This window comes from Parasteatoda tepidariorum, chromosome 3 (assembly GCF_043381705.1).
Source record: "Parasteatoda tepidariorum isolate YZ-2023 chromosome 3, CAS_Ptep_4.0, whole genome shotgun sequence".
NCBI lineage: Eukaryota > Metazoa > Arthropoda > Arachnida > Araneae > Theridiidae > Parasteatoda > Parasteatoda tepidariorum.
In genome coordinates this window covers 63,358,061-63,370,505 of record NC_092206.1, presented here as the reverse complement: position 1 = coordinate 63,370,505, position 12,445 = coordinate 63,358,061, and the positions used below count along the sequence as shown (strand labels likewise).

At 28.5% G+C, this 12,445-nt stretch overlaps 1 protein-coding gene and 1 long non-coding RNA gene across 2 annotated transcripts; both read left to right on the top strand.

The window, feature by feature from the left end:
• Positions 1-2,928: 2,928 nt before the first annotated feature.
• Positions 2,929-4,008, top strand: LOC107443421 (zinc finger protein 271-like). Its single transcript, XM_043039410.2, has one exon. It carries the CDS (start codon positions 2,929-2,931, stop codon positions 4,006-4,008), a length of 1,080 nt encoding a protein of 359 aa, XP_042895344.1.
• Positions 4,009-7,262: 3,254 nt separating this feature from the next.
• Positions 7,263-9,095, top strand: LOC139425158 (uncharacterized). Its single transcript, XR_011636421.1, has 2 exons — positions 7,263-7,861; positions 8,841-9,095. It is a non-coding gene; the product is annotated as an uncharacterized lncRNA (long non-coding RNA).
• The last annotated feature ends 3,350 nt before the right edge of the window (positions 9,096-12,445 follow it).

The window sequence follows — 12,445 nt, the reverse complement described above, 5'->3', positions numbered from 1 at the left end:
AATCCTGCTTTAAAATCGTAGAAAATCATAGAGCGAAAATGTTCTCGCGTCAACTCCATTTTCTCTTCTGTTTAAAATTTATTCTACGCTAAACAAGTTGAAGTAAGTCAGTAAAAAATCGTCTGCCGTGTTAAAATACACTTTGTATTTTAAAATTAAACCGTTATTTTTATTTTGTAAATTCTTGTCTGCGCGTATCTCAAAAATTTCAGAGTAACCCTCATATAACGAGATGTTCTTCATATTTTTGTAGTTTCTAACTCAACCCGAAAATCAAAGTAACTCGCAATTTACGTATCGGAATAAAACCATATTTATGAAAGTTATAAAAATAATTAATTGTAATCAAGATTAAATTGAAATTAAAATTATCAAACTTTGCGTTACACGCTAAGAAAAACAAACGAAAATGTTTTTCAGATTGCTTTTATTTGGTATATAAAATAAAATAACATGCAATTCAAGCATCAGAGTAAAATTATATTTATAAAAGTTAAAAGATTAGTTCGTTTTAATTAAGATTAAATCAAAATAATCACATTTTGCGTTATACGCAAAGGAAAACCACGAAAATGTTTTTTTCTCTTTTTTTAATTGCTTGGTGATAATAGCATTCAAGCTAAATGTTCATCATCATCTCAATGAAAATATTTTCTTTAAACAGCCATTTTTTTATTATTATTATCCTTAATAGATAGGGTTGAATCTTTCTGAACAGAACGAAAAGCTCCTCTTATTAACTCAACCCGGAAATCAAAGTAAGTCGGATTTTAAGCATCGAAGTATAATTGCTATAAAAATAACCAATTTTAATTAAAATTATCAAATTTTGCTTTACACGCTAAGGAAAACCACGAAAAGATTTTTTTTTATCGCTTTTATCGGGAATAGGATTCGAACTAAATGTTTATTATCTAAAAGAAATTATTTTTTAATAACCAATCATTTTTTTTTTCCATCCTTGTGAAGCTTATCATCTTTGTGAATGTAACGAAACGCCATTATTATCTTTAATTCAATTCAGAAATCAAAGTTATTAACAATTTAAGTATCGGAATGCAAGCATGTTCATGAAAGTTATAAGAATAGTTTATTTTAATGAAGATTAAATTAAAATAATCAAATTTGCGTTACATGCGAAGGAAAACCACGAAAAAGTCTTTTAAATTGTTGAATGGTTATAGGTTTCCAGCTGAATGTTGATTATCGCAATGAAATTATTTTTTATAATCCAAAATTTTTTTCATCGTCCTTGAAAAACAATCTGTCATCTTACTGAATATTGTGAAACACTCTTCTTACATTAATATTTTTTTTACACAACCCAGGAATCAAAGCAACTTAATATTCAAGTATCAGAATAAAAGCATACTTATAAAAGCTAATGTAGTAGTAATTCTGCGATACAAGCTACGGAAAACCACGAAAACGTTTGTCAGATTTCTTGATTTTAATAGGATTCCATCGAAATGCTCATTATAACAATGAAATTATTTTTAATAATCAATCACTTTTTTTTTATCATCTTTGATATATAGCCTATCTAAGTGAGTGTTGTGAAANAAATGCTGTGAAATGCTCTAAATTTTTTTTGTACTTTTTTGAATTTTTGTAGGCCACCCAGATATCAAAGTTACTTGTAATTTAAATACAGGAATGAAATTATATTTTGAAAGACTTTTTGACGAAAATAATTAGAATTTACATTACGCGCAAATGAAAACCACGAAAAAGATTTAATAACAAACTAATTGAGCTCTAGCAGACAATTATGAGGCTCTCTCAGCAATTATTAACATTTTCCAATTTCTTGTTCTTCATGAAATTAAATGTTTTGGGCAGCTTAGATTGCTTATAAAACTGTTCTTTATTTTATTTTAATTATTTTATTTTTTTTATTTATTTTCATATTTTTTAATAAGCCCATAAATTGTTTTTTTATTTTTATTTATTTATTTTTTTTATTTTAAGTATTTGAATTTCAGAACAATATAAAAATCAATTTTTAAGAATATATAATTTTTTTTCATTTTAAATTTAAAAATTTAAAAATTATAAATCTTTAAAAAATTTTTAAAAAATTTGTTCAGAATTTTCTGGCACAGAGACAGAATGTTATTATTTTTCATAACATCTATAAAAATCAAATAAACAATCAAAAAATTCAGTTGAGACCAGTGATTTCCAAGTTCACCCTGACATCCGTTTAGGTATAGTGATTGATCTTTCTATCTTTATGTCCTTGTCTGAGTATACACAAGCAAAGGAGGGTATACAAGTTTCTATATTTATTGTCTACGAAGTGTTTCGATTGGTTTGAATAATTTATCAAACCAAGCATGCGCATTAGTGAAATTGCGCCAAACAAAAATGCTAAAAATGCCATACTAGTAAACCTGACTAAACGATTAAGCGATAAAGATGAAAACGATGTGGCAATTGACCAATCAAATGTCTCTATTTATTAAAAAATCGGTCAGCCAAGCAACAACCTATGTGGGAACTAATGCCCGATATTTTCAGTCTCCCGCTAGAGGGCGTACTGGAGCATTGCGATCGCGAATTGACACCGTGAGTACGTTATTCAAGAACTAATATTTTGTACACGTTATTTAAGAACAAGAAATCGGAACCGGTTACTTAATAATTGATATATCTTAACCGATAAGTTCTAAGGAGTAGTCAGGGAATTTGAGCCAATGAGAAGGAAGAGGCGTAAACGTCATGATCAGAGGAAAACTGGTTCCCTCCGTCAGAAACGTTATCTTCCTTCCTCTGCGACTCTTCGCCAACTTGCCGTGGTTATGATAATATCCCCACACTGTTGAGAAACGCATCGCTGTAAGCGATAAGCAGAGAGCTCGCCGCACTTAACTATACTCGATACTCAACCTGGGCTGGGAACCTTACTCTGGTTGTTTCTATAATATGAGTTTTTCACAAAAAAGTCATCTAACTGAACAGGGTTTTGTTCACATTGGAGAGAAACCTTTTTCTTGTGGTATATGCAACAAGAGTTTTTCGTACAGAAGTTATCTAATTGAACACAGTCGTGTTCACACTGGTGAGAAACCTTATTCTTGTTGTTTATGTAATGTGAGTTTTTCACGAAAAAGTCATCTAACTGAACATGGTCTTGTACACATTGGAGAGAAACCTTTCTCTTGTGGTATATGCAACAGGAGTTTTTCGCAACAAAGTTATCTAATTGAACACAGTCGTGTTCACACTGGTGAGAAACCTTATACTTGTAGTATATGCAACAAGAGTTTTTCGCACAGAAGTTATCTAATTGATCACAGACGTGTTCACACTGGTGAGAAACCTTATTCTTGTAGTATATGCAATAAGAATTTTTCACAAAGAAGTCATCTGACTAAACACAGCCGTGTTCACACTGGTGAGAAACCTTATTCTTGTAGTATATGCAACAAGAGTTTTTCGCTAAAAAGTCATCTCACTATACACAGTCGTGTTCACACTGGTGATAAACCTTATTCTTGTAGTATATGCAACAAGAGTTTTTCAAGAAAAATTGCTGTGACTAAACACAGTCGTGTTCACACTGGCGAGAAACCTTATTCTTGTAGTATATGCAACAAAAGTTTTGCGCAAAAAATGTCTCTATCTGTACACCGTCTTGTTCACACTGGTGAGAAACCTTATTCTTGTAGTATATGCAACGACAGTTTTTCGCAAAAAAGTCATCTGAATAAACACAGTCGTGTTCACACTGGTGAGAAACCTCATTCTTGTAGTATATGCAATAGGAGTTTTTCACAAAAAAGTGATCTGACTCAACATAGTCGTGTTCACACTGGTGAGAAACCTCATTCTTGTTGTATATGCAACAAAAGTTTTTCGCAAAAAAGTCAACTAACTGCACACAGTCATGTTCACACTGGTGAGAAACCTTATTCTTGTAGTATATGCAACAAGAGTTTTTCTCAAAAACGTTATCTAACTCAACACAGTCATGTTCACACTGGTGAGAAACCTTATTCTTAAAGTATATTCAATAACAGTTTTTTCGCAAATAAGTTATCTGTCTAAGGACAGTCTTGTTCACATTGTTGAGAATCCTTATTCTCTTGCCACATGTAAAGAGTTTTTCATGCATAAGTCATCTGACTAAACATAGTTATGTTTATACTAGTGAAAAACCTTATCTATGCAGCATATGTAATAAGAGTTTTTCACGTAGAGGTTATATGACTGAGCACTTTTTGCTCATACTGGAGAGAAGCCTTATTCTTGTTGTATATGTATTAAGAATTTTACTCACAACAGTAATCTGTTGAAACACAGCATACTAGTGAGAAACCTGATTCTTGTAGTCAATTTTTAACCCCCGTATTCACCGTTGACACTAACCTACCGCGAAACCCCGGTTTGGAAATATTGACCACGAGTCGAAAAGTGCATTTTTCATTATTTTTGGACAGTCTGTTTCCTAACTGGGGTTTTCTTAACTTGCACTCCGGTGTTAGATTTACATTTTTATTAACTGTGTTTGATTTCAATTTTCACTGCTATTTTTAAAAAAAAACAATTTATGGAAGAATTAAAAATGGGTTGCATTGAGTGATTAAATTTGAATAACTCTTTTACTGGACAAATAAAAAAGATGTTAAGTTTCGTTTTCCTAACTGAGTTGTATAGATGAGCAAAAGGATCTAAGTATTATAATTATGAATTTAGATATTTTATTATAATGGACGTCATAAAGCTGCACACAAACAAAGAATTACTACTGAAATTCAATTAAAAATACTTTTATTTTAAACAAGGATCAAGAGGATTATGCTACTTCATTCTCATCTTTATTTAAATTTTTAATATTTAACATATTATCAATAACTTAAACCGTTGAGAAAATTTTTCCTTTTTTCTAAAAACTTAAAATGAGATTGTATAAAATAAACTTCTCAGCTCAGATAAGCATAAATCAATACATTCCTATTGTTCAAAATAAGCTATTATTGTGCTGCCATCTGCTGACGATAGAGAGAATTATCGTCAGGGATATGATGAATAAATATAACTATTTTAAAGGCAAATGTCATAATATGAACAAATATTCCAAAACTTTTAAAAAAATCATGAATTTAAAAATTTTATTATTTAAATAATTATAAATAAAAATATATCAGTTGTATATGCACCAGATGTCATGAAGTAGCCAGGCCATGTATTTAAAAAAATGTTAATTAAAGACAGCATTTCAACTTCATATAATATTAAGCAATTAATCTCTCCCAAATGATTTTATTTTTTCCAAATGGGGATATTATCATAACCACGGCAAGTTGGCGAAGAGTCGCCGAGGAAGGAAGATAACGTTTCTGGCGGAGGGAACCAGTTTTCGTCGGATCGTGACGTTTATGCCTCTTCCATCTCATTGCTCAAATTCCCTGACTACTCCTTAGAACTTATCGGTTAAGATATATCAGTTATTAAATAACCGGTTCCGATTTCTTGTTCTTAAATCACGTGTACAAAATATTAGTTCTTGAATAATGTACTCCCGGTGTCAGTTCCTAAAGATAAAACACACGTTTTGCAAATGTCTAATCTAAAGTTATTAATCCTTTTATTCTTTTTTTTTTAAAAAATTCTGTTTGACTCAAAATTAATGAGATTACATTTGATGAATAGTTTTAAAAAAACTTATAATGCACCACAGTTTCTTTTCTTTGTTTCTGAAATATAATTCATATTTGATTTAAACATTTTATTCATTTTTCAATAGGATGAAGATTTAAATGCAGAGCCATCTTAATAGCATGCAGGGCCCCCGAACAAAGAAATGTTTTGGGGCCCTTATAACAAGTCATACTGCTTAAAATCGAACTAAAAAACTTCACATACATAAAATAAGCCATTTTTAACATATGCAATGATTTGAACAAATTTATTTTGATTACCCCAAAAAACTGAATCCACACAAAAACTTAATTCGAAAGTAGAAAAATAGATTTCGGTTGACTTTTTAAGTTTCCCTGGTGATAAACTGTTCAAATTATTGCTGTTTGCATGATAATCGATCACTATTTGCAGAAAGGAAAACAAAATGCACACTTTATACTATAGAATATATTTATTTTTGAAAAATATATAAGGCAGATTTGTTTATTCTTAGTGTTTTTAAATACATTTTATAAAAAGTAAGATTCCCAAGGGCCCCCTGAGTGCCTGGGGCCCTTGGGCACTGCCCTGGTGTGCCCATGCGTAAAGACGGTACTGTTTAAATGAACTATGCATTTTTCAATACAAAATGCATTTAAGATGGATCTGAGGAAAACGTTTCTAAGAAAGCTTAGACATTTAAATGTTTTACTTTAACCTTATTTTTATTATTTTTTAATTAGGATGAAGATCTTATGGCAATTACCTTAAAAGTTTGCAATTTCAAATGTAACGAAATTTTATAATGTATTTTTATTGCAATACATTACTTATTGCTTTTATCGCTAAATTCAGCATTTCAGATGCGTAATTAGGACGAAAAGAATAGATTAAATTTTCNAATATATAATTTATATTTCAGGGCTCTAAGAGAACTTTTGCTTTTATTTGTTCTTTAGCATTTATGCTATTTTTAACCTAATTGATTTGTTTTATCCATCATATATCTGTAGTTGTAATATCTGTAGTAAAAATATCTGTAGTTGATTTATAGAGAAAATTACATTGTCAACAATGTCAACTTTCATCATAATTAACAACACTTAAAACTCGAGAAAAAGTTTTTCGCAAGTCTAATACTAGTTTCCATTGCACGTATTTCAATTATAAATTTGGAGTTTAATTTTAAAAAAAACTATAACTTTAAACGCGGTAAAAAGATTTTGTTAAAATTTAAATCAAATTAGTAAAAAAAATATTTCATTTATCTATTTAATTATTTATTTATTATTTTTTTTTACTAAGAAATTGAAAATAAAAAACATTTCTGAGAGAACTCCAAACATGTCAATGCATCAGAATACTACATCAGGTCGATGCTCTTCACGGTCATAAAATTTTAAAATTAAATTCCAGCTTAGAGTTTTAGATTAAAACTAAAATTGAAAGATTTAATTAAAATTATTACTAATTGCAAAGAGAATTTTGTGTTTTAATATTTGTGTTTCATGATCTTATAAAAGCACAAAACACATGATCTTATGAAAATTCTAACACATGATCTTATGAAAATTTGCAAAGAAATTCTCGAATCTTTTAATAAATATTTTTCAAATCTGATACAATTCTGAAACTGCCGTAATATTAAAAATAAATAAATTAATAAAAATAAAAAAACGCATTGAGTCCTATGTCTCGTTTTAAATGTAACCAAGTCGCTAATATGGTAATTATCATTGTTCCTGACATATATAACAGAAATTATTACTATCTCTAATTATTTTTTTCATTTTCATAAGATCATGTGTTAGAGGCGACGAGTATCATGCTTTACACCACGTCCCGTAAAAACGAATGAGTTTTTTTTTTCAATAATGTTAAAAGTCATATTTGAAACATCTCGTAACATTAAGATTTTTTAACAAAATAAAATAAATTAGTATCCCACTTTTATTAGACATATTCCAATAATCAAAAACTTCATACAATAATATTTAATGACATATTAATCTTTTCTTTAAGAGACGAGTTTCATAAGAAACATTTCATTCACTTGTGTAACTTTTTTTAAATTCCTCTTGACCTTACATTTTTTGAAAGGAAATTTTAAGATGTTTTTTTCATTAAAATAAATAAATTAATAAAATCTTCATTGTCAGCCGCTATTTTATAATAGAGAGGGGGGTGGAGCAGTTTTTTCTCATTTTTAGACAATGACAAAGGAGAGAGGAAGGTAAGTTTATTTATTTTTATAAAACATTTTTTATTTGCCCATTTCTTAGAGAAATATTTGTTTATTATGATATTAAATATGTATTTAAGATTTCTATTCCCTGGTGTATTTTTAACGTAACTTTTCCTTTTCTGCATTTTTAGAAATCTTATATTGGGTAAAATAATGTGTTAAAATGATTTTTCCAAATTCAAAGTTATGAAGTTCAATGAGTTCGAATTTATTATTATTTTATTACATAGAAGCAAACTGAAAATTGCTTGAACAGTATCTGATGTATCAAAGGTTCTAGGATGGAAATTATGTCTGACGATTCTTATCATTGCGTATCCACTGTAGCTTGTATTTTTAAAGCAACCCATTTCAAAATCAATATAATTTATTATTTTACTCGCAATAAGCTTTCCAAAAAGAGTGGACAAAAAAATCTGAGAAAATTGTGCAGTACTTTCCCAAAAACCAGGCAAATTTTAATTCAAAAAGGGAAGTCCGAATATATTCATTAACAAAGATATCAATACAAGAATGAGTCTTTTTATTTAGTACTTATGGCTCAACATCTTTATCAATAACACTGTTAGAAATGTTTTGTTATTCGTCTCAAGCTATAAAGTCAAAAATATGTTTATTAAGAAAAAAGAGTATGATTTTGCGTTTTAAATCGTGCATTAAATTGTTATTTGCACCTGCAGTGATTAAATTGCATATCTTAAATGTGCCTCTCAAAACACGGAAACTGCATCTTAGTACGAGTAATATTTTGTCCTACTAGTTTTTATTAATGAAATATATCTTTGCTGTTATAAACTTTCAATTAAAATGAACAATGATGTGTTAATAAACATTGAAAATATATGGATAAGCTATCTTATTAAATCTACTATATAGTAAGTAAAAATCCAATTTAATATGTTCAAAAATATTATTTAATATCTATGTATCGAGAAATTTAGCTTGTTTTTCTCTTGTTTTAATTTAGCCATACAGTGTTATTGTAAGTTCCAAAAATCACAATCATATGTGATGCCTTCAATTAGCAAGCAACATTATTTATAACAGAAGATTTTCGATTGCAATTGCTAAGAATATAAAAGAGGATCAACTTCTTGATTTCAGAGTTGTAAAAAAATGTAGCTGCACCACAACTAATAGCTAATTTTCTACAGAATTTTTTATCTTCTTATTTGAAATATTCTCGAGCAGCATGACAAATAAAAAAAATTGTTTTATTCCGCTTACGAGTAGTGTCTTATTTTCCACCCTTATTCTTATTATAAGGGGTGATTGTAAGCCCAATTAAAAAATCCTGAAAATTTCCTGAGTAAAATCATTAATGCCGCATTTCAAAAAATTAATATCTTTATAAATTTAAATCATTGATATTTTCACAACGTGAAAGTCTACATAAATTATATGCAGCGTAACTTAAATTAATAATTATGTATTTAGTTTACTTTTATCTCTAATCACATTTATTATTTTACCCGAAAAAATATTTACAAATGAAAGAGATGCCAAGAATAAATTCTAGTTCTAATATTTTTAAATAAAATATACAAAAATTTTTATACATAAATGTGTAAACTTCTGGACTGGATTTCCTGATCGCGGATAACGAAACATCTGGAAACCCGGATTTTTTCCGGAGCACATTCATCTCTGTATTATTTTCAATTTAAAAATGGAGAGAGAGGGAGGGGGGTTTAATTTAAATAGTTTGTAAAGAGAGGCTTGAACTAAGCAAAGTATAATAAACAATAAGCGAAATTATGCTATGTTTACAGATAATTCGAATAGTCGAAAATAGTATTTTTTATTATTAAATAAAATGCAACTTGCAATTTATTTAAATCAGTAATTTACACATAAAACTCAGGTTATATACCTTAATGATTATAATTTAGCTCATCTTGTTTGTAATCTTATATAATAATTATAAATTTAATTTTTAACAATCTACATTGAACTTTTAGTAATCTATTATCAACCAACAACCATAAATTCCAACGTCAGGGCTTTATTGCTAACATGGTGCGGGGATTAGGAAATATAATACACCATTTCTTACAATATATTTAATAATTCCTTCAATTACAAATAAGAGTACCTATTTAAGATACTTTATTATTCAAAATATCTTATTTAAATTGCTAAATTCTGTTTAAATAACACGAATTATTAAATAATTTATATTTTCAATTAGTAAAGCTATTTTTCTACTATGAAGTTTTTTGTTAACTCCAAAGGACTTTAAACATAAAAGCATTTAATTTGCTAACTAGCCTTCAGTTCATAACTTTTAAAATTTTATGATGATTGGATTATTATTTGAATTTGAGTTAAAATTTTTTTAACCTAAAATAAATTGTTCAGGGATCAATTCATATCCTTAGAACAATTAATCATCACAACAAAATTTGATATTCATTATGGAAAATAGTAAACATATATGTGATCCTCAATTCCCCTTCATAAAAGTTTCTGTTTTGAAAATAAAATGTTATATTTTGTTTTTAATATTTTTTTTTCAAGAATCCTAAGAATTCTGAAACATTAAATTGAGTTACACTCAATCGAATCGACAATTCAATCATTTCACACAATTTATGGATGGCAAATTTGCTTAAAAATCTCTCTAGGTACTTCTCAGATTGCAATTACCCCCTATATTTTGGGGTTTAGAAATTCAAATAAGTCGAAAAAATGGCATGTATAAACAGAAACTTCAGAGAAAGTTCGTTTTAGTATCTGATTTCGTGACTTAAAATATCATACCTGCACCTATCAATTATCCTATTTTAAGTCACCCCTTGAGCCATTGAAATAAGAAGAAATAAAGATCTGATCATTAGATCAAAAGTTATCAGGGTGGTCCCTTTATTTATTTTTTTGCGCACTGAAAGTCTAAAAATTTATAATTCAAATCAGATTAATTTTTTGCTTAATTTTAATTTGTTCTATTGTGATGCGAAGAGAGAATTTCTCATATATTTTTTTTTTTTCAAATTTAATATATATCAGAATGTATTCTGGTCTATTTCTTAACCTTTTGCCTTTTTTTTAGTGTTTGCAAAGTAATTATTTCTAGATATTCTTAAAACTAAAACGTCAACTTCCTCTAATTTATTTCTCAATGAAGAATGTATTATTGTCGCTATTAGTGTTTTGTATGTAATTATGTGTATATTTTTTCATATTATCTGTTATTAATGTTTGTGAAACTTAATTATATTACGAGCATCGATCTTTTTTTATTGAACAGTAAATAAACTAGCNTATTCAGCTTCAGTATTTTTCATTTTGGAAAAACAAAGAGTTTTGGAATTATTGGCTACATCTGAAGTTTAAGCACATCATAAATAAATGCTAATAATTAGGCTAATAATATGATAATAATTAAATGCTAATAATACGTAGCGGGTCCTAAAATTTGGCTTGGTCCAGTTATTCAAAACTAAACAGAAAAAAAGAAATCTAGGTGTATATATGTATAAACTACAGACGTAACTTATGGACGATGGGAGCTACCTAAAGCATTTGCAGCTGTTAATGTTAAACCTTGTAATTTTCAACTACGCCTAGAAGATAAGAGGATTCCTAAGTCAAGCCCAGCAACCTTATCAAGTCGACTAAATTCGATTTCGTGAAGAATTTTGTAGTTAAAACTAACGCGTACTCGTGGAAGAAGAGAAAAACCGTCCATTGTTAGCCTGACGGTAAGGGAACTCAACCGGAGAGAAATTGAACATATTGCATCGTTACCAATAGATAATTTTATTCCGTTATGCTTCAGTTTTATGTAAGTACGAATAATAAAATTTCCCGAAATAAATTTATTATGTCAAAAATTAATTTTTTTTAATATTATTTTATGGATGTGTCCTTCTTCTCAATCTTAATGTAACTTTCTGTATTATTGATTTTATTATTTGAATTCTTCAAAATAGAAAACTCGAAAGACTTCAATCTTCAAAGAAAGACAACCAGAAAATAAATAACTTATCAAATGCGAAAAACAAGAAGATTTTCGCCGACATCAGAATTTTTCAATTGAAATTGTGGCATTGATGAGAAAAATTTAGAGGAATCGTATTTCACCACTCTTAATGACTTTTTATCATTTATTTCTTTTATATTACATGTATAAAGGTAACAATTTAAAATTTCTTAAACTATTCTTATTTCTAAACCTTATTCGAAAGTGAATAATAAAAAAGAAATTTTTTTAATTTTATTTTACAGTTTCAGTTAGTATGTAATAAAAATGGATTAACGTCCACTGCAGATTGGTAAGCAACTATGTCAATCTTCAATGACGATTAAGTGCACTATTTCCATCCTTTTTGATAAAAACCTTAAAGGTCGTAATCCGCTATATGGAATTAATAAATGAGAAGTCATAGAAGGGGAGAGGCGAATTCGTGAAAGCAGGACTTTAAAACTAGTTTATTATATGAACCTTATTGACCCTACCCAATATTTATTTCTGAGGTCAATTTTTGAACTCAGAAATAAATATTAGGTTGGGTCAATTTTATTGAAGGCAAATGCATATAATTCATTTATTACATGGCAGTTCCTTCC

Bases quoted from the DNA above. Each gene is read 5' to 3' on its own strand.
- LOC107443421 (XM_043039410.2), top strand. From the start codon at position 2,929: ATGAGTTTTTCACAAAAAAGTCATCTAACTGAACAGGGTTTTGTTCAC.